We start from the raw sequence: 24338 nt of genomic DNA on the forward strand, positions 1-24338 counted from the left end.
CCCAAAAGACATCTGCTACAAACAGAAGGGAACAGGGCCGTCCAAGGCTAATGTAACCCCCGGGCCTGAGTGGAGGTTGAGAACGAGCCAGGCAGAGTTCTGCCCAGCATAGGACAAAAGGCTGACTTCCCCTATGTGCCAGGCGCTGTATGATGTGCTTTACATGTGTGACCTTAGTTAAGGACCTCTATGTGTCCTACATGGTTCCTGCCAGCTGTCCCTGAAACTCTAGCACAGGAGAGGACCACAGAGCATGGGTCATATCACACGAGCCGCCCGCACAGGCCCCTTACAGGGTGTTCCTCAGGCAAACGCAGAATTCTCTGAAGTCTCCGAGGCTGCAAGCAGCCCAGACAACAGGAATGATGGGACCACCTTTCCGTGTTCGAGGTAACTGAATTTTTAATGATTGGTTTCTTAGTCACACCTTCATCGATTATCGATCCCATTATTAAAAAGTATACACAGTTAAATTAACCCAAATATTTCAAAGCACATTTCCAAAAGAGTGAAAATTTTGCACTGAAAGAAAAAAAAAAAAGAGACAAAGAGACTGGTGACCAAGATGTACTGTCCATGAACTTAAAGACTCTATTTATGCAGCAGATACACATGCAGGCAGGGCAGGCAGCAGCAATGAGGTACTGAAGACACTGCCTCTGTGATAAATGCCCTCAGGTAGGAGACATGACAATGAAGTAATGAGGCTGATTCCATGCAGAAGAATTGCACACCGATCTCATTATAGCCATACCTTGTGGGATGTTTATAAAATATTTCTTTCACAAGTTAAAACAGTATCTGTTACAGATGGATTTAATTTTGGTAAAATCAATGAAAAAAGTTGTATGTTAATGCAACATTTGTTGTAAAGATTCCAGAAACACATGAGTCAAAAATTCAAATTACGATTCTCACAGTAACTGTGACTGTGCTATACAACATACATAATGGAAGAAATGTTACCCACATACACCACTGTAAAAAACACGCAGTAAGCAGAAACAAGCTGAGTTATACTTGTTGTGGGAACCATCGTTTTCTAGCGAGGATATATAAAAACTGAAACCATAAATGTGTGCATTATTTTATGTACTTAATTCGAATTTTTCTTGATCCAATTTAATCAGCTTTGCATCCAAACTACATTTACCTTTCACAAACTGCAAATGGATGACTTTCATAATTTGCGAATCTGCATCATTTGGTTTCCTTTACTCACACAGGCTGCCTTTGCAGAACAGCATCAATATTCCCCGCCTCTCCCCCCAAAGGTCACCACGTGCCTGCCGGAATGCATTTCTCTACATCCCTTTCCTCCCTGAAGGACACCGTAGGGGAGGGTAAAAACACCAAAGAGACAAGAATCACATTGAGTAGCTTAGAAAGGTAAATAAGTACAACAGAAAAGAGGGCACCGGTACCGTTACCTTCCCCCTTAGCAACTTCCTAAGCAAAAATGAGACAAATAACACCACCATATAATTAGTTTCCAAAGTGATTAGTCATAACATTATCTCATCTGATCCTCACAACAGAGAGACAAAAAGAAAACACGTTTTGGTTGTTTAGCTCTTCGTGACTCCAATAGAATATATTTAAGGGTGTACTTTTATGTTAGCATTTAGAGTCTGGGCCATTTAATTGCACTTACAATATTACCCACTTACCATATGCAGAGAAGGTACCTATTATTGAAAGCAGAGTATACTTTATGCAAAAAGATCATGGTTACGAGCCAAATACTTAACATATTTTAACTTTAACTATATTCTGAAAATTCAATAATGAAACAGAAAGAGCTACACCTGCCCTTTGCAACTCCGCCTGGGCAAAATGAATCCTGTGCATTACATCCAACACTTCTTGTCCCAGTTTGGTTTTAACTAAGAAGGGCAGCTAGCACAACCTCTGAAGAGGAATCCCTTTACTTCCCAGCAGTCTTTGCCATCAGGGCTTGATTCATTACATTCAAACTGAATTACTCTGATTCAAGAACAGTCACATTTCCTCTAAGTAGCCCCACCCCACCAGGTCATGACCTGGGGTGTGCAAAGGGTGAAATGGTCACTTCTTTGTCTATTAGCACTACTATAATTGGCTATTAGAGTTTAGGTCTCCCCCCATCCCCACCCCCTCCTACGTACAGAAGGATCCACATAATCAGGTATAATTTTCCCTTCTTCATCTTTCTAGTACACCAAAGACCAATTAAAATGAAGATCCAGAGCTGGAAGGAAGCTTCAATATCACTTGTTCTAACCTGGGAGAGAACACAGTTAATCCTCTGCTTGTGAAAAGTATGACCACTTTGCATATCATTAGAGGGTAATAACTGAGTGCTAAAAGGAAAACAAAACCTAAGGATGGGGCTTATTGTGGAGAAAGAGTTGTCTTTTTAATGTTACCTACCATATACAACAGACCTTGCAATGAATAATGATTGACACATAAGTTCTTGGATAAAACATATAATCACATGATCTCACTCATTTGTAGAATATAATGAACAACATAAACTGATGAACAAAAACAGATCCAGAGACAGAGAAGCATTGATCAGACCGTCAAACCTCAGAGGGAAGGTAGGGGAGGGTGGGGGTAAGGAGGAGAGATCAACCAAAGGACTTACATGCAAGCATATAGGCCTAACCAATGGACACAGACACCAGGAGGGTGAGGGCATGAGTGGGGAGGATAGGGAGTAATGTGGGGATTAGGACACATTTGTAATAACTTAATCAATAAAAAAATTAAAAAACAAACATTTAATCCAAATAGGTATTCCATGGGACATAAATATGCAACTTTCAGGGTTTTCTCCCCTTATCTGTGAAGAAACAGTATCTGGGGCTGACAGCAAAGCATATTCTGAATACTATTTCCAGTTATTAGAAGGTATGAAGCTGGCAGGTAAATGATGGAGATAATGGACTCTTGGATCTTGTCAGAGACCAGAAAAGGGGCTATTTACTTACTGCCTTATGTGATAAGCCAGTCAGATGTAAAGGCAGGGCTATAAGGGTAAATCCTCCATACAGTCCATTCACTTTATGGGACTGTCGCAGGAAAACTATGGATCCGGCCAGTGGGCAAGGTTTACCTTAAACAGAATGAAACAACCGCTCTTTCAATAGGGAAACTGAAGCTAAAGTGGTCAATTCTAGATGATCACAGAATGAATGAATGCTTAGAAGTATAACATGGTTGTTTCTCTTGAGCAGTCAATATGACCTTTGGCAGAAATTCCCAAAGGTCTTAAGTTTTCCAGATAAACTGACAGCAAATAAGGTCCTGAAGACTGTCAGTACCATAGATTAAGAAACTAATTTTTCATATTTAATTAAAATTAAAGCTACAGAATTCCATTAGTGACTGACAGTAAAATATTCACACATTAAAGAATGAACCAAAGGACAATTTTGGGAACAAGGTAAGAGGTCCAACAATAGAACACTGTTAAATAAATTACAGTACATTCATAAAATGGGTGCTCTGCAGCCATTCCCAATGTGTTCTTGCAGAATTTCCAAGGAGAGGCAAATGGTTGATAACATATTGTGAAATGAAAAGTGAGATTACAAAATGGTTCTATACAATCTCTATTTTAGACCCGCAAAAATAAGTACATAGAAAAAAGACTGGGAGAACATACCCAAAACTACGATCAGAAATTAGCTCTGCTGGTGAGAATTTAATGTCCTCTTTTTTCTTTTCCAAATGAAAAGGAGCTAACGGGAAATTCTTTCTTTTTCAAAATGAGTCAATAAGTATATTCTGACCTCTTTGTCCCATTTTTTTAATAACACACCAAAGAAAAACATGAAAATATATTTAGCGGCATTTAACACTTGCATTTACAATTATTTTTCTTTAAGTTAAAAAACAATAGTGCACCAAATTTAGTTTCCTTATATTTTTTTGCCAATTCACACAAGCGCAATGAATTTTTAAAAAGATATGGCATAAACTTTTATCCAAGATTGTAGTCTTCCATGCAGTCCTCTTTATGCATCATCGCGCCTAGAAAATGAACTTCATGTGCTTGATTCCGTAAGTTTTGAAGAAAACCATGATGATGAGTGCCCACAATCCCAGAATAAACCCCCCAGGAGGATGCCAATCTTTCAGCTTTGGTTTCTGCAAAATAAGGATGACATAACATGGTAAATTTAACAAGAGGCAAAGAGTTCAACAATGGGTAAAGCAAATACTAACAGAAAACAGACATTTCACAAGCTGGGTTTTAAGGGGGAGTAATTTAGCCAAATTAAATGTCTTAAGATAGAAACAATGGTGAAGACTTCAAACCAGATAAATATCTCAAGGTGGCTCTTATCAACATCAGTTTCAAATGATATTTTGTTCCCCCAAAGGGGCCTTCCCTGACCACCCTACCCAACCATCTCCATTCAGACAGGTTATTCAGTAGCCTAACAGTCCTCCTTTTGAATATACATGTTCATTGGTTTGTTGGTTTTATCTGTCTCTCCTATTAGACAATAACTCTATGAGGGTCATCTTGTCATATTCCCAGCACCGACCTGCACAGTGCCTGGCACATGGGAGATACTCATACAGTACACTAAGTCAGTAGAAAACAAAAGCTACCCAATCCATTTATCCTGACACTCAACTTGTTTGGAGGCCAGTGCCTTTGGCCATGTTACTCCCTTGAGTTAGAATGCTCCTTACTCCACTGTGCCTATTCAAAACGCACTAACTCAAATGCCAGCTCCTCCAGATTTTCCCAGCTGATATATGATTTTCTTTTCATCTGTAGCTCCTTCTACTTTTACTTCTATCTATTATCAGTTATCTTTATTGCTTATCTCCCTGTAAACTTCCAGGGCTCAAATTCTGTCTGAGTCCATTTTACATTCTCTTCTCCATCCCCTCCACCTCAACACTAAGCCAAGTCTTGTATGTTTCCTTGCCCAACAAGGACAGGCAAACCAGTCTTCCTCATTTAATTGTCTTTCAACAGCTGCACTATGGCCCTGAAATTGGAGGTCTGTGAGTGACTGTGATCTCTTTATGAGTTCTACTTCATGAATTACTAGCTAAGATTGTAAGGTTGTTATGATGAGAATCATAATTTAGAATAGAGTGGAGAGAAACTGTAATCTGAACTTTGCTTCAGTCATCATGTAAACTCCATCCAACAAACGTTCACAAATCTCTTAGAAGAATCCACATCTTATGGTTTGGTTTTCCCTTATATAACCAGGACACTTAACCTCTTCACTTTTAGTAGTGCACGTTAAGAAATGTGGTGGTGTTGTCTGTGTTTTTTTATATACTTCCTCTCTTTAAAGTGTCCCCAAACCAGGCATATGGAGCATGGTAGCAGATGATCCTAGTTTAGCCTAGCAAAACCACATTGATGCCTGCATGCCAACCACTGGGAAATGTGTAACCAACTATTCTTCAGAGGCAGATCTGAGAAGATTGTTCATACCTAAGTAATCAGTGAGAGGCATCAACCTGTTCTGTTGGCAAACACCAACAGTGCTCTAAGGTGGGGGGTGGGGGGTGGGGTGAGGTTGAGGAGTAAAAATACACCCACATAGAGAAAGAAATATTCTAAAGATGCAGAGAACATATCTCTGAATAAGATTTAATAAGGAAGCAAAAGATAATTGAGAAAAATTTTAGTTGAGATGGACTTGAATAAAGACGCACAACGAAAGGAAAAGATGCACAAGGAACCAAAATATATTTTTCTTAATGTTACAGAGAGAAAAATAAAACAAGATACAAGGACAACAGGCTAGATACAAAGAGAGCTGGGTAACATAATTTTGTAACAGCAAATTAAAATCTACATTGAGGAAAAAGGTAGTGTCCTAAGGACATCATTGAGTCCTTCTTTCACTTAATTGTGAAAGACTGTGGCAAAAAAAACCAAAACCCCAATTCTCCATACTTCCCTGCGTCTACAGCCTTTGCAATACGTTGCTTTATAGCAGCTCTCATCAAGAGGTGGAATCTATCACCCAACTGGCTTGGCTCTGTGGTTGAGCATCGTCAACCTCTGAACCAAGAAATCACTGTTCAATTTCCCTGTTAGGGCACATGCCTGGGTTGTGAGCTCGATCCCCAGTTGGGGAGCATGCAGAATCATCGATGAGATCGATGATTCTCATCATTGATGTTTCTATCTCTCTATCCCTCTTCCTTCATCTCTGAAATCAATAAAAATATATATTTTTTGGAATATATCCACTGAGATGACAATGTGGAAGGAAAAACCCTAAAATTTTATTTTCATAAGAAAATTAAGTTGCTTACTTGTAACCTCGGGTTTCTGAAACAATGGTATAAATACTAGTAAGAAGAGTGTGAAGGGCAGCTAATCCAGCCCTTGTCCACCATGAACTTTGTTCAGGTCGGAGGAGGTCTGTCAAGATAATCCCCTCTGACCCTTCTAGAATAAGAAATACTCATTTGAGCTAAATTTCACAAAGTAAGAACTTCTTCAACCACCTGTCGCATCCTAACAGTGTTTACAGCCAGCCTTTGATAGAGCTGTCCAGGAAAAATACTGCTGCACTGTCTCCTGGAGGTAAATTTCACACATGTCTTTCCCATCCAACCCCCTCACTTTAAAGGAACTGCAGGGATGCTCACTTCTGGCTCTTGCCTATAGTCTTCCTGGAAACAGACCAACTCCACTTGTCACCATGCCAGGAATCGCTCTCAAGGAAATGAAGTGGGGGGATCTAGAGACTAACTCCCCTAGCTTCCCTCTATCCTTCCTCCTCCCAACTACAATCTAGGTCGGAGGCCTCGTTCCTTTCCATTTGAAGTTAGCCATTTATGTCATTCAGATGTTGCCCCCTTCTGGAGAAATGAACATCTCCCAGGATCTTGATGCACCTTACCCGTGGTAAACTTGCAAAGCAATTCATCTAATCTAGGATAATTAACAATGATTTGTTTTTAACTGTGATTTTATTTTATTTATTTATTTTTATTGTGATTTTATTTTTCATAGGAAGTTGACCATGATTTTTCCTTAACCATGACCTTTTTTCTGTGATAAGAACACCCACTATTATTAACATTTTTAACATGGCTCTGGAATTTATGGCCAATTCAGATATAACATTTAGGAAGGAGAAGTAAATTCTCATTATTTGCGGATAGTTTGATTAGTTACCAAACAACTCAAAATAAACTTATAATTATTGATATTAAAGAGCTCAGACTTAAGATAAACATATTTTAAAAACCCTCCCAATATGCCAGTAAAAACAAGTCAAAAAATAGAAAAAAATTACAGTTGCAATAGCAATAAGAAATATTAAGTAGCATGAGATATAAGGCAAACAATCTGTATTACTCTATAGAGAGGGGTAAATAGTCCTGAATATAAAAAGGAATATGATAAAGCCAATCTATAATGTTGTTCTGATGCAAAATACATCAATGAAACAGAATAGAAAGTAGGCGACCAGCCCAGTATCCAAGACTTTAGTATACAATAAAAACTATTACAAGCCAATAGGCAAGGTGTTCTAACAAAGGATTAACATTTGGAAAAAAAAAATCAGTTTTGTTTCTAACCCAACACTATAAACCAAAATAAACTTTACATGACTTAGAATTAGATGAAAAAATATTATATGGGGGGAAATTTTTTTAAATTACTTTTGTAAAGTGGCACCTACGGACACATCATAATGGGGCTGCGTTAATCGCAAAGGTGGAGAGCAGTTACAAAGGAGCTCATGTGGAGAGAAGAACAGGGGTCCAAGGGCCAGCAAGCTGGGGGGACTGTCAGGTGGGTGGCTACTCAGGAAGGAATACTTGGGAAAGCTGGCTCTTGAACGAGGTATCGAGGTATCGTAATTGGGTTGGTGAAGATGAGGGGATCACACCCAGGCAGTGGCACATGGAGCAAAGTCATGGTGATGAGAAAAGCCAGGCATTGGGAAAAGGGTGATGCCCCAGCCTGGGCTGGTGCAGGAAGGTGATAAAAGCTCCACGAGGGTAGAAACTGGCATCCTCTTTGTTCACTGCAGAAGCCAAAACCCTGGCACTTAGGAAACCCAGTTGAAAGAAGTAGCAAGTTTGAGCCATGGAGAGTCATTCTGTGAATGCCCAGCTGTGTGTTGGGATTTGAGACAATGAGAAGCCTTGAACCAGTGACTAACCACAGGTAAATGGGGTGAAGATATAAAATGTGGGAGAATATGCACAGTAAAGGAAGATATAAGTTTAAAAACAATGAATAAAAACAAGGATGAAAAGGTAAAAATATTTTTATAAAAAACTTTTGAAAAGATCTACATTTTTCAAAATGTATAAGTCAAATGAAAAGGTAAATAAATAGGATAATATGACAGAAAGGGGGTTGAATTCAGTACATGAATATTTCCCAAAAATTAATAAGAAAATATACAAAGATTTATCAATAAATGGGAAAAGAAAATTGTTGAAAAAGGAATAATTATGAGTGGCTAATGAATATTAGAAAAAAACCAGTTTTCCTGGTCACAAAAACAAATTAAAAATGATATATTATTTCTTTCTCTTTTTAAAATTAAACTAGTAAATGTTATTAAAGATGGTCTACTTTTCAGGAAAGTAATCTATTAACATGTTCAGAGGTCTTTAAAATGTTCTTACTTATTCACTTCTGGGATCTATTATACTCCTAGCTAGGATCTATATTAAGAAACTCAGAAATGGTGACAAAAATTTAACGAAAAGATTTTCTTCTCAGTGTTATTTATATAATAAAAAAACAGGAAATAGCCGAAACCGGTTTGGCTCAGTGGATAGAGCGTCGGCCTGCGGACTGAAAGGCCCCAGGTTCGATTCCGGTCAAGGGCATGTACCTGGGTTGCCGGCATATCCCCAGTAGGGGATGTGCAGGAGGCAGCTGATCGATGTTTCTCTCTCATCGATGTTTCTAACTCTCTATCTCTCTCCCTTCCTCTCTGTAAAAAATCAATAAAATATATTAAAAAAAAAAAAAAAAAAAAAAAAACAGGAAATAATCTATATCAGAGGTTCTCAACCTGTGTGTTGCGACCCCTTTGGGGGTTGAATGACCCTTTCACAGGGGTCGCCTAAGACCATCGGAAAACACATATATAATTACATATTGTTTTTGTGATTAATCACTATGCTTTAATTATGTTCAATTTGTAACAATGAAATTGGGGGTCACCACAACATGAGGAACTGTATTAAAGGGTCACGGCTTTAGGATATCAAATATTTATTTATATAAATAAAATGAGAGGTACTATACATCCACATAATTAGCCATAAAAATGTTTTCAAACAATTTTAATGACTTGAAACGATGTTTATATTGTGATAAGAAAATAAAAGCAAGATGCAAACTAAGTATAAAATATGATCTTTATTTCTATAACAGTATTCAAATGAAGAAAATATACTAAAGTTTTAATAGTATTTCTCTGGGGGAAGTAGGATTAGGGATAGTTTTAATCTATTCTCTCCATATATCTATACTTTTGAAAGTATGTTTTCTACAATGGATATGTATGTCTCTCACCATTTTGGTGGAGGAGGGGAATTTACAGAAAAAAACCTGTATTAAAAGAGCCCACCTAGAAAAATCTTCATATATTCACTTTTTCCAAATTAGGAGATGTACTGCAATAACACTGTTTAGTATTTGATATCCTACTTTAAGAAAAAGTAACATCAATAGCATGACAGCAACAAAATAAAGTGCTTTTTCAATATGTACTTAATAATATTCTTGAAGTATAACAATGCTGCTATTTTTAAGACAACTATAGGTAATATTTTAGACATTCTACAATGATTTTACTTACAAATGACAGATTGTTATAATTACTATTGCTTTTTGAGATATGTTAGCATAGGTAGCTAGATTGTAAAATAAGGGAGCAAAAGGAATCAGACATTGAAAACCCTAATAAACTGGGAAGCTGAATCCAATACTGGGCCTGCTTCACTAGGAGGCTACAGTTTCACACGCTCCCCAGGGAACCACCTATCCATTCCCTGAAGATTACTGGGGGGAGGGATAGAACAATAAAGGGAAATTCTTCTGCTGGCACATGCCCTGTTGAAGCCAAGATGGCCTAAGGCAGGGGTGGGCAAACTTTTTGACTCGAGGGCCACAATGGGTTCTTAAACTGGACTGGAGGGCCGGAACAAAAGCATGGATGGAGTGTTTGTATGAACTAATATAAATTCAAAGTAAACATCATTACATAAAAGGGTACGGTCTTTTTTTTTTTTTTAGTTTTATTCATTTCAAATGGGCCGAATCCGGCCCGCGGGCCATAGTTTGCCCACGGCTGGCCTAAGGGGAGGTGCTTCTATTAGGAGGCATGGACATTAGGAAGCAAGATGGTGACCATAAAGGCCTGTCTAGCCTGGGAAAAGCATCAAATTGGATAAGGGACACAGGACCCTGGAAGATGGAGGAAATGGACTAATTAGGAGGAGGATCCAACACAAGCCCACAAAAGATTGGGAAGTTGACTAGTTCGTTTCAAGAAGAGCCTAGACCTTCCCAACCCAAGATAATAGAATCCCAGCTTAACAAAGAGCATCCTCTCCTCTCCTCTCCCCTCCCCACCCCTCCACTTCCCTCCCCTCCCCTCCTCTCCTTTCCCTGGTAACCCATGCTCAGCACTTTCTCCCACAGCACCTATGGGGCGCTGGGGCTCAAGGAGACTGCACGGGCCTGGGCACAGAGCCAGCCAGAGTACAGCCAGGAACACAGAATGAGGTAGCTAGATAAGGACAGAGACATGGACTGAACCACTAGCACAAAATGTCTGGACACTGGCCCTATTTCTGGGCCTGATGAAGACAAGGCTGAACTCTTCCCATGGCAGGATGGATAGAGATGAGACACCAGAGCTGAAGCCAGGACCACTGCATCTTCCCCTCCCATACACAGGTCTCCCAGAATGCTTTCCTTGCAACTCCGTGAAAGGACTTCATTTTCACCAGCAACAAGCTCATATTTAAGTGTAGTTTATAACTTCATTTGTGTCCTTATTAGAGCTTCTCATAAAATGACTGTATGTAGCTAAGGTTCTCTACTGACTGCTATTAAGTACACTTTTTTTTAACCTTTCACAATAACAGTGACAATACAAAGGTGAAAACCATACTTAAACACTGCAATGTGTCATGAGCAAACACTTAAAGGCTCAAGGGCCACCTATTATATAAATGCCTAATACTTCAAATTAGATAGGTAGCTAAGCAACACTGCACTGCCACTTGGGAACAGTATTCAGTCTCTTCTTTCACGTTGCTGAGAGAACATTACTACAGAACTTTAAAATAGTTAACGGACCACAGATCTAAGAATTAACTTTATGTAAAAAGAGAAAACTAGGATTTTCATAATTGTATATATTTATCGGCAAGCAAATAAAAAATTTTCAAGGTTTCAATGGGATGCTTTTCTTAAAATATAATAAGCATATCAGTTCAGTTAGACTGTATTTTAAATAAGGTCACAATTACAATTACTTTAGAAAATAGCTGTTTTTAATTGTTTAATCGGTGATAATATGTTAGTATATCTAAACTACATCCTTTCTATAAAATATAATTTGTACTCTTCAAGTGATGTTAATGATATAAATCAAAGACATCCTATAAAACCCCTTCCTCCTGAGTATGCACAGGACTTGTGACTATGATGGGATATCGCCTGTGATTAGGTTACATAATTGAGCAAAGATGAATGGACTCTGAAGATGTAATGAAGGTCCCTAATCAGTTGGCTTTTAGTTAATCAGAAGGGAGATTATCCTGGGGGCAGGAGCTGACTTAATGAGGTGAGCCCTTTAGAGGAAGGTCTCGATATCAGAGACAGAAATCAGAGAGACAGATACACTAGGAGCAGACAAGATGCTCTGCTGTTGTGGAGTGGACCTGGGGAAGGAATGGCAAGCAGTCTGCAGGAGCTGAGGGCCTCAGTGAGTCCTACAACCATGAGTAACTGAATTCTGCCAATAACCAATAAGCTTGCTCGAGGACCCTGCGCCGCAGATGAGACTGCAATCTGGTTGACACCTAGACTGAAGCCTTGTTAGGCGGTAAGCATAGGACTAAGCTAAGCTGTGTCCAGACTCCTCAGCCATAAAAATTGAGATAACAAATGCTTTAAAATCACTAAATTTGTTTGCTATGCAGAAATAGAAAACTTGTAACGAAAGTATTCATTGCATCCGATACTTATTCCTCGGATTCCTTGGGGAGAATAACTAATTAAGATATTAACGAAATATGTTTTTAAAAAGTAAAGAGAATGAAATATTCTAGTCTAATTCTTCCCACTCTCCCAGATCAATTCTCTAAGACCCTGCTCAAATATCACCTCTAGATGAAGCCTGTTCTCATACCTCAGTAAAAATTAATTTCTGCTTCTCTGTGCACCAATGACCAACTAATGGGTGTGATTCTAATACATTCTGGTCTTATCTATTTCTACACCTTAAGAAGGTCTCAAGCTTTGAATACAATAAGGTAATCAACTTAATACTAGTTTCCTCTTGAAATAAGAAATATAAAACATTCAAATACAAATAGTAAATACACATTTACTAGTTATACTCTTGGTTTTATGACTTAAGGAAAAATAAGAATTGCACTAATCAAATAATACAATCTATTTAAGAATTCCTAGTGAGAAGTTAAAAATATTTCTTTAAAAATATGCAAAACAATTTGAAGTTTGAACTACATGAATTTATTTTTTAGTTCTTCACTAAGAGATACAGCATACATGATTAAATGTTTCAATCTCCACTTTACAGCGGCACACAGAGGTAGGCACAACTGACTGGAGTGGAGAGGTCTTTGAAATCATATGCAAATCTGATTATTTAAAGCAAGAAATACCTCCACACACATATGCTTTGATTTTTACATCTACATAAAAATGGCTACCTTAAAAACTACTATGACTTACCTTTTTTTGTAATCCATGTAGCAAGAGAAGTTTTAAGTGCATAATAACAGGCATTATTATGCTCTTTCTGCACCTTTAAGGTGTATATATATCTATTTCCTACACATGAAAGATGAACCTAAAATGTTTTCCTAATAGGTTGACAGGTGCTTTTAAAATTCAGAACTGCTATTTTATTTTAAAGCTAGAAAAATCTCTTTGTACTGTATTGTCTTACATTTTTCTCGATTTTTCATCAATAATAAATTCAGCAAATATTTTGAATGCCTACTATGTTCAAGCCATTTTAGCTAAGTGGCTCATAAATATGGTTATTCTTTCTTATAAAAGTAAAAATGTATATGAACATAGTTTGTATTTATGTTTGTATGTCATGAAAAAGACCATTCTCATTTACATTTGTATAGAAAAGTTGACAAATTCTTCTTTTTTTTTTTAAATATATTTTATTGATTTTTTTACAGAGAAGAAGGGAGAGGGATAGAGAGTTAGAAACATCGATGAGAGAGAAACATCGATCAGCTGCCTCCTGCACATCTCCCACTGGAGATGTGCCCGCAACCCAGGTACATGCCCTTGACCGGAATCGAACCTGGGACCCCTCAGTCCGCAGGCCGACGCTCTATCCACTGAGCCAAACCAGTTCCGGCCAAATTCTTCTTAAGTAAAATTAAGGTATATGTAAGTTTTATAAATTAGCAATGTTCATAAATATTGATGATGATGATAAAAAAATTATTTCAAGGTTATTTCCTTTCTCTGCAAAGAGCCAGATAGTAAATATTTTAGGCTCTGTAGGGCATACAATCTCTATACCATGTACTCAACTCTGCCTCCTAGTGTATAACTAGCCTTAAACAATATGTAAACAAATGGGCATGACTGTGTTCCAATAAAACTTTATTTACAAAATCAGGTGGCAGGCTGGATTTGATCTATGGGCCATGGTTTTCTGTGCTCTAGAAAATTGCTATTGAATGGGTTCAGATTATGACACCCCAAAATATGCCACTGATTATTTTGAACCAAAGGCACTTGAGAAATAGCACATGCAGAAAGGGTTCCTGACCTCTGCCTTTCTATCTAAAAGTAGATCATAGAATTTCCTATGAGAAAGGTGCTTCTGCTGTACCAGGAAGAGTGAACTGGTTCTGTTTTTTTCACTGCATAAGGAACTTTTTTTCCTTTTACAGATTCTCTATCTTAAAGTAGGTACAAATATGTAGCTAGTAAACTAACAAAGGAACACATCACTTGTCCCTTCCCAGGATCTAGATTCTAGAGAAAGGACCATCTCTCACTTCCAGTACTGTCTGCCTCAACCACAGAAAGTTAACATTTATTCAAACACCAACAAGCCTCTACTAAAACACACTTCTGCCCTAATATTATGATCTACACTTAACCCTTAAGGCAAATATAGTTGGAAAACCTAAGAATACATCAGAAACTATGTGATACATTTTGATATAATAGAATATAGAAAATAAAAACATCCTTTACATTGGGCACATTTATAAAATTACAATGAATTTTAAAAGACCAAAACTCAATTTATAACTTTCATCATGATATCATATCTGTTAATGACAAAAAATTCATATTCATTACAAATTATATTAACAAGTCTTTACTATTTATATAAAATATATTTTAAAAAAGAAAAATTTTATAATGTATTTTCAATGACATACCAAAAACTTTTCTGAAAGCCTTTTGTCTTAGTAACTAAGATGATAAAGTTGTAATGCAAAGGAAGTAAAGTTAATTACTACCAAGTTCTTAATATTCAAAGTAACACCACAGGTCAAATGTCTAATATTCATTAGGGATGTTTTCTTTCTAAATGTAATGAACTCTAAATTACTTTGACTTGTGAAAGAAATGTGTATTTGTCTAGTTGTTTTTAATTACTGATTGTTTACTTTAGTCATGTATAGCTAATCCTCAAGTCCACTCATACAAATTAGAGATCATCAGAGCTCTTTGACACTCATTTTTCTTACAACTTTGTAGAAATCACAATCTATTTGGCTGCCCTCCATGGTGAAGAACAGACAAAGAATTAGTACAGGAAAACAGTGAATGAGTTGTATTCCAAATGTGCTGTTTATCATCAGTTTTATGGAAATCAGAAAAGATATTTTTGAAATAAAGTTACATTGTTAGATTATGAGAATAATTCACAAGGGCCTATAAATCCTTAATGTTGCTGAACTATCTGAACTAAATATGAATCCTCAGATTAGATGACCACATAGAAGAAAGTCTTCTCTTGATTCTGAACAGGAAACTAGGTAGTCAGGAATCGGGACCAAGGGGGAGGGAGGAAAGGAAGTAGAGCCAGGAACCCAACTAATTGGGAGTTACTAAGGAACCACAACTGGGTGGGGAAGGAGGGGTGCAGAAGGGAGACATGAGCTTTAAAATGTATGAATGTTGCTAAGACAGGCAACTTGCAGATAACTAGTCAAAAGACAGTTATTAAGACGTATAATCAATCCCAAGGATGTTATTAAGACAGAATTCTTTGAAAGGACCAATCAGGAGCTAGCAAGTCATGTATCTGCCCCTAGATTAAAAAGCATATGCTTCCTCTCTTCTCTCTGGCACGCAATGGGCTCCTGATGTTCCTGTGGCGGAGGAGCACATCCCCTGTGCCCACGTGGCTTATGGCCATGTGGGACTCTACATGTAGACCAATACACTTTAACATCCAACTGTAACATGGAAAGGAAGCTCTGGACACTGGCCTGCTCCTGAAACCCTCGCTACACCTTTTCCAGGACTGGCTTCTCTTAATAAACCTTACTTCCACTAACCATTTTTGTCTATGAATCTATTCTTCAGTTTTGTGAGACAACGAACGCGGGCTCAAACATACCACAATTTGGTTTCAAATCAAATGAGCAACTATTGATAAAATTTTAAATAAGCAAAGCTAACCTTTGGCACCCTCTCCTATCCCTTTTTGTGCCATAACCCTTCAGATCTTTACCTTGTCTCAAGCCCTCATTGGGAGAGCCAAATGGTTGGGGTGGAGAAAGAAATCAAGAATAGAATTATGAAGAGGGTGACTCTCTTTACAACAGATTCTAAATAAATGGATACTCATGTGTTGACTATTGAGCTAGCTCAGTTGATATTTAGTTCTTCCAAAATATGGTTTTAATTAACCGTACATGTATTACATCTGTTGACACCTTATTCATCAAATGTCCTGGGGACCAGTTCCTTCATAAAAACTGTTACAATGCTCACAGGAGAAATGGCTCTGAACTCAGGCCTACATTAAATTCTGGCTTTGCCACTTACAAGTAGAAGATCTTAGGTAAGTTACTTAAACACCCTCTGAACCTCAATTTATCCAAGTATAAAATAGGAGTGATAACTTTTTCAATGGTACTAATTATTTCTCATGATGATTATGATTAACTGTGAAATATGATGTTTGTACCTGTTTACAGGTACACAATAAATATGAAAAGGAGTAGATGAATTTCAGAAACATTTAAGAAACAGAATAAAAAGGAATTTAAAACCAATTATATATGAACTAGAGGCCCGGTGCACGAAATTCATGCATGGGGGAGGGAGGGGCCCCTCAGCCCAGCCTGCACCCTCTTGCAATCTGGGACCCCTCAGGGGATGTCCAACTGCTAGTTTACAGGCCTAAACTGGCAGTCAGACATCTCTCTCGCAATCCAGGACACTGCATGCACCAGTGACCATACTTTTCATACAGGTGAAAGGCATCTTGCTGTTGTATGGGCAGCTACATTTTTTTGCCCTGATTATAAAAAGTAGTACATAACACGATCCTTCTGAGGTACTAGTACCATTTTCCCCATCTATGGATGGAAAAACTAAAGCAGAGAGAAGTTAAGTAATTGACTCTGTCACACAGTTATAAGTGTCAGAATCAGGGCTGACCACAAAATGTGCAAGCCAGAGTCCATGCATGTCAACGCTGCATCATCCTGTTTTTTCAGTGTTAGAGTAGCCTTGCCAGATTTTAATTTTTAAATATAAGAGACTGTTCCCAATATATAGGTAGGGTCCCTAAGCCTGGCCAGCAATCGGCCTACCTGTGGGGAGACTGGCTGGGCGATCGGGCCCCTGCTGGCACCTGCCTTGGCTGGCTGGCCTGGCACTGCCCGCTCGCCCCACCCCCCACCGACTGGTCCTTCTGCAGGTGGTTCCACCATTTGGTTGATTTGCATATTAGGGTTTTATATAGATAGATATTGAGAGAGAGAAAGGAAGGGATGAAAAGAATAAAGGTTCTCTTAAAACATAATAAGAGAACCATTAGGAAAAGGTTAAATTCTGCTTTAGACAATGTATTAAAGACCCAAGTGAAGCTATCTTATAGGCAATTAAATGTTGTTCTGCAACCCAAGAAGGAGATGAGAATATTTGGGGGCCATCAGTATGTAAGTGAAACTGAAAACCATTATGGTAGATATAAGAGTAGGAAGTGCATGTTCAATAGGAATTTGTACAAGAGAATCATAAAGATAGGTCTAGGAGGAGATCAGCAAAGGTTTTTCAAATGAAGAAATCAGAGAGATGGGTATAAAACCAGTATACAGTGGTGGTCCAAGAACAACAACAAAAAAAGAAAACAACAACGAAATGAGTTTTCAGAGAGATTAATAGAGTTCAATACTACAAAGAAGTCAAAGATTTGGATGATATGAAAATTGGGAAATTTTAGTGCACTTTGCAAGAACAGTTACAGAGCAGTTGCTGGGATACAGACTATAATAAAGTAGACTGAGGGGGAAAAAGGGAGTAAAATGAATAAAACTAGTTTATTCTTTTTATTGTGGTAAAATATACATAACATAAAATTTACCATATTAATCATTTTTAAGTGCACAGTTCAGTGCCTTTAAGTACACTCATACTGTTGTGCAACCATCACCACCATCCATCTCCAGAACTTAGTCATCATCCCCAACTGAAACTGTACCCATTAGACAAAAACTCCCCAGTCCCTCCACCCTCAGCTCCTGGTAATCATTATATTCTATTTGCTGTGTCTATGAATCTGACTAATCTAGGTGGAATCATATAATATTTGTACTTTTTGTTTGGCTTACTTGACTTAGCACAACATCGTAAAATTCAAGCACTTGTCAGCATATCCTTCCTTTTTAAGGCTGAATAATATACTGACACTATATACCACACTGTTTACCCATTTATTCACTGATATACTGTGAATAATGCTGTTGTAAACATTGGGGTACAAACATCTTTTTGAATCCCTGCTTATAATTCTTTTGGGTATGTACTCACAAGTAAAAGTGCTGGATCATATAGTAATTGTTTTAATTTTTGGAGGAACCACCACACAGTTTTCCATTGTGGCTATACCATTCTACATTCCCACTGCAAAGGGTTCCAATTTCTTCACATCCTCAGCAGCACTTATTATTTTCTGTTTTTGTTATTTTGGTAACAGCCATCCTAATGCATGTGAAGAGGTGTCTCATTGTGATTCTGATTTGCATTTCCCTATTGATTAGTAAAGTTGAGTTTCTTATCATGCGCGTACTGGCCATCTGTATATCTTCTTTGGAGAAATATCTACGATGTCCTTTGCTCATTTAATTGGGTTGTTTTTCTGGTACTGAGCTAGTCTATTTTTAAAACATCAATAAGAGAGAAAGGGGAAAGAGTGAAGCTGGAAGGGAGAGCAGGACTGAGGAAGACTTTTTAAAGCACTTTTCAGCAGTGGGGAGTATAAAGAGAGAAAAGCATAACTGATGGAACAGGTTCCTGACTATGTAAGCAAGGTTATCGCTGATACAATTCACACACGTCTTCCTTTGAGGTGGACAGAAAGACTCATAAAGATACAAATAAGTTTGAAGGTACATTGAAAATGTATTAAAGGTGTTTTTGCCTAATGACCGCAATTGTTCTCCAGACTTAGAAGGCTAAGTCTTAAGCTGAGCTTTAAAGAGGATAGAAGTGTAACAAATATCAGGAACAGCTGCTATGGAAAACTGAAGAACCTAACTAGATATATCCAGCAACATTTAACCCAGATGAAGCTGTCACTCTCTTCATTGTTGTTATTATTGTTACCGTTACCATCATCATATTTCCAATGCATGATTTGCAAAAGAAAGACTAAGGGACTTGCCCCAAATCAAGCAGTCACTAAATGGTGATTTTTGGATTCAATTCCAGTACACTGTTTGTATTACATTATGCTGCTTCCTAAGAAATGCTGTAATGAACAGAACGGTTTTAAACATAAATCTTTCTGTCATAATTGAATCCCTTCTTCTGAATAACATCCTAGAGGTAGAATTACTATTATTATTTATAAATTCACACAAATAAATGACTTCTAAGAAAGGCTGCATTAACTTACATTCCCATCAGCAATTTATGAGCATGTCCATCTCACTGCATCTTCACAAACATCAGCTCTTCTCACCTTTTAAATGTTTAGACATCTGGTGAAAACTGGTATCTGCTTTTATTTAGAACTAGAGGCCCAGCCTGTGCCCTCTCCAATCAGGGATCCCTCTCACAATCCTGGACCACTGGCTCTAATGCTCACCTGCCTGCCTGCCTGGTCACCCCTAACTGCCCCCCCCCCCTTGCCGGCCTGATTGCCCCTCACTGCCTCTGTGTGCCAGCCTGATTGCCCCTAATTGCCCACCCCTGCCAGCCTGGTTGCCCCTTACTGCCCCCCCCACCGGCCTGGTCCACCAACTGCCCCCCTCTACCAGCCATGGTCACCCCTAACTGCCTCCCCCATAGGCCTGGTTGCCCCCAACTACCCTCCCTGCCGGCCTGGTCACCCCTCATGGCCCCCCTGCCAGCCTGGTTGCCCCTCGCAGCCTGCTTGTTCAGTTGTTTGGTCATCCCTCACTAACCCCCCTGCTGGCCTGGTAATAGGCAGCCATTTTTTGAGGGCATGAGGGTTAATTTGCATATTACCTCTTTATTATATAGGATACTTAGTGACCAGTAAGGGTCACACCTTTCATTTCTAATAGAGAAATTTAATATATCAGAAACTCTGATGACAAATTTATAGGTGGACAACATTTTTCAAACTTACATAAAGCTGATGAAATAGTACTGAAATAGTTTCATTTATTCCTTCAAAAATGACATTTTGAAGTGACTGTCAGAAGTTATAATATGATAGCTGAGATTAATCTATATACATTTAAAACAACATCCCAATTGATATTTAAAAATAGCACATGGCCTTTAAGTAGTTTAATTTTAATTATCTGCCTTATAATTTGAATGAAAATAAGTGAATAATAATATTATTTTTCACTAGACTTCAGCTTTAAAGATGCTATAATTAGGGAAAGCTTTAACATTTTAAAGCAATCTTAGTCCTTGGACAGGGGAGTGATATTATCAATACCTGGAAACCCATCAAAAGGATTCAGCAACCTTTTGATGAGTTTCCAGATACCGATAATTCAATAGGCACATTTTAAAAATGGTGTCAGAGATTTTCCACTTGATAGACATTTTAGTCAACCTTTAGCCATACTGCGGTAGGCCTTACTGGAATAGAAAAACATTAAAATGCCAAAATAACTATAGTAAAACAATATAAAGAGTTATCATAAAAAAGGACAGAACTGAAAATGGTGGAAATCCATGTGCACAGCTGGAAATGCAGCATCCAAGGCATCTCAGAATGTAGAGAAGTGAGAAGAGAGTCTGTTATAAAGGGTCCCGACTTAGGATAGTTTAACTTATAAATTTTCAACTTTACAATGGGGTGAAAGTGATAGTAAGCATTCAGTAGAAACGATACTTCAAATTTTTAATGTTATCTTTTCCCAGGCTAGTGAAATGTGGTACGATACTCTCTCATGCTGCTGGGCAGCAGTAACGAGAAGATTTTGCCCAAACGCAGACTAATGTAAGTGCTCTTAGCATGTTTATGGTAGGTCAGGCTAGGCTATGATGTCTGGTAGGTTAGTTGTATTAAATGCACTTTAGACTTAACAATATTTTCAACTTATGATGTATTTATTGGGACCTAATACCACTGTAAGTCGAGAACCTAGAGACAGAAGAACTTCGCTGGAGAGAACATGGCAAAAGATCCTGGACAGAAACTGGCCACAGAACCTAGAGACAGAACCTAGCGAGAGAACCTGGCTGAAGAGCCTAGAGACAGAACCTGGCTACAGAACCTGGATAGAACATGGCAAGAGAACCTGACTAAAACCTGGTGACTGAACCTGGCTGGAGAACCTGGACAGAACCTGGCTGGAGAACCTAGCGAGGGAACATGGCTAAGAACCTGGCTGGAGAACCTGGAGAACCTGGCTGGAGAACCTAGCAAGAGAACATGGACACAGAACCTGGCTGGAGATCCTAAGTGGAACTTCGCTAGAGATCCTGACCAGAATTTGGCTAGAGATCCTGGCTAGGCTCTGCTGATCGACTGAACGCTGTCTCTGTGTCATTCCTTCTTCGCCGACTCCGTCCACACCTTTGGGGACCCCTGGATCTGCTGGGGTTGGACCCCAACATCTGGCACCCGAACAGGGACCCCTAGGTAAGCGCCCCGCACTCGGGACGGATAGGACTCCACCGTAGGAAGAGGGTGGATAGTCTTCGCCGACTCCGTCCACACCTTTGGGAACCCCTGGAACAGGGTTCCCCTAGATTGATAGGATTGGAATCAACTGGTATAAATACAGATGTAACAAGACAACAGGACACAGAACATAGACACAGAACCTACACAGAACCTAGAGACAGAAGAACTTCGCTGGAGAGAACATGGCAAAAGATCCTGGACAGAAACTGGCCACAGAACCTAGAGACAGAACCTAGCGAGAGAACCTGGCTGAAGAACCTAGAGACAGAACCTGGCTACAGAACCTGGATAGAACATGGCAAGAGAACCTGACTAGAACCTGGTGACTGAACCTGGCTGGAGAACCTGGACAGAACCTGGCTGGAGAACCTAGAGAGGGAACATGGACACAGAACCTGACTGGAGATCCTAACTGGAACTTCGCTGGAGATCCTGACCAGAATTTGGCTAGAGATCCTGGCTAGGCTCTGCTGATCAACTGAACGCTGTCTCTGTGTCATTCCTTCTTCGCCGACTCCGTCCACACCTTTGGGGACCCCTGGACCTGCTGGGGTTGGACCCCAGCAGTATCTCTGTTGTTGTTTCATTTTAGACTAAACAAAGTGTTTTTGAGTTTTTTGCTTTAACGTTTCAAGCATTTGAAAATATTTGAAAATCCTTACAAAAATTGTAGTCAATGTGTGTTTTTTTCCCTCAAGGGAAAAAGTCATTTCAGATAAATGGAAATATATTTTGTTAGAGATTATATAATTGATAGGCTTATATGTTTATCTCTTGGTGATGAATCAGTCCAAGGTACTGGAGGTGACTCATTATTCCCAGGCAGATGGCATTCTAACTCACATGGTAATCTAACATGCGGTTCTGTTATTAGACAAAGGATTATTTCCATCCAGTGTACTTGGATATTTCTTTTATTTAAGCCATACAGATAATGAATCCCATGTTAAAATTAAACTTAGTTCTGATAAAAAAAAAAAAAAGAGAGACTGGACTATACAAACAAAAGCTCTGTGGGCACATACTACAAACAATTACCTGCAGTGGTCCTCAACGTGAGGCAGTACTGCCCTCCATGGGAGGGAGGAGTTCAGAAAAGGTAAGGCATTATGTGGTACCATAATGACTAAGGACTGCCAATGGTAACCAGTGTTTGGGAGGACCAGGGATGCCAAATCTCCTATAAAACACTGACCAGTCTTGCACAGTAAAAGAACTGTTCCACTCAAATGCCAAGAATACCCCCAAAGAAAATAGTGGACATATCAGGAAACTATATGGACTAGATGTACTAGAAAAAAATTATCTCTAGGATTAAAAAGGTAAAACAAAGCATAGATGAAGCCACACTTTTCAAGATAACCTTCTGAGATTTAAGCCAGCATCTAACAGGACACTCTCCAGTACTTCTCTCCAGTAAACTAAATCTTTAATGGATACATAGCACTAACAGTGATTTTTGAGCAGCTTGTTTGATTGAAAGAGAATAGTAAGGTTACACTGTGTCATCATCATACACAGTACAGGGGTGCATTAAGAAAAAGAGATGTTGCCATCTACTAATTGTATAAAATATTAAAAGATTTGCAAGAAGCCATATGATTAAAATAGCAGGATATCCAGAGAAAGCCTGGGATATGGATAAGAACAGTGGGAAAAAAAAGTGGATAATAAACATCTGTCAAGGCACAAAGTAGTTATTGATATATAATACTTGAGTAAGTTGAAGTTGTTTAAAGCATACATGGGTTTGTACTTTTTCTTCTAGATTGATTGAGATATTACTGAATAGTCTATACCCTTTAAGCTTCTACACAGTGATCACTTAGACTTCCCTTCTCCATCAATCTGGGAATTTTACTACCATCTCACCTTGATGAATCAATCTCTTGTGTCCTGGATAATATGATTTCAGGTTTTTGGTTTCTTTTATTCAACAAATCATACCTCCAGAATTTTCTTGAGAAACGATGAATGGGAAAAACTATTTATTGAGACCTCAATATTTCCTGCATCATGATATTGGAAGGATAATTTAGCAATTAATAAAATCTTAAATTAGAAATTATTTTAAATAATTATAAGCAGTCATCACTCTACTGCTTTCTTGTTTTAAATGCTGCTGTTGAGAAGTGTGATAGCATTTTGATTCTTGTTTTTACTTATTTTTATTTTTTATTAAATTTATTGGAGTGACATCAGTTAATAAAATTATGTTTCCAGTATACAATATTATAATACATAATCTATATACACTGAGTGGCCAGATTATTATGACCACCTGACATTTGTAGGCAAATTAGTTATAATTTCGCACTGAAGTTGCTAGAGGGCCAGACCATTATAAATAGAGAAGCAGGTTGTTTACCAGGACAGTAGAAGTGATTTTTTTTCTGAAAATAAGGGTAAACAAAGTGATTTAACAGCCTTTGAACATGGGATATATTGAACGTGAGTGGCCAGATTATTATGACCCCCTGACGTTTGTAGGCAAATTAGCGGTACACTGCATCGTATGGAATATGGAAGCCGAAGGCCTGTTCAAACACCTATGCTGTCTGCAGTTACCAAGATAAAACGTCTCCAATTCGCACAGGAACACAAGGATTGGAAAGTCGAGCATTGGAAAAAAGTCATGTGGTCCGATGAATCACGTTTCCAGTTGCATCATGCAGATGGCAGAGTGAGAATTTGGCGGAAACAGCATGAAAGCATGAGTACAACCCTTCAAGCTGGTGGGGGCAGTGTTATGGTTTGGGGCATGTT

The 24338-nt window shown here is 38.4% G+C and overlaps 1 protein-coding gene across 1 annotated transcript in view; it reads right to left on the reverse strand.

The window, feature by feature from the left end:
- Positions 1–384: 384 nt before the first annotated feature.
- PIGK (phosphatidylinositol glycan anchor biosynthesis class K) overlaps positions 385–24338 on the reverse strand; it is a 100639-nt gene continuing 76685 nt past the window's right edge. Inside the window, exon 11 of the mRNA XM_036349917.1 lies at positions 385–4140. Within this exon, the coding sequence (XP_036205810.1) occupies positions 4024–4140 (117 nt within the window). The 3' untranslated portion in view covers positions 385–4023. The remainder of the gene's footprint in view (positions 4141–24338) is intronic.

This window comes from Myotis myotis, unplaced genomic scaffold (assembly GCF_014108235.1).
Source record: "Myotis myotis isolate mMyoMyo1 unplaced genomic scaffold, mMyoMyo1.p scaffold_m19_p_2, whole genome shotgun sequence".
Taxonomy (NCBI): domain Eukaryota; kingdom Metazoa; phylum Chordata; class Mammalia; order Chiroptera; family Vespertilionidae; genus Myotis; species Myotis myotis.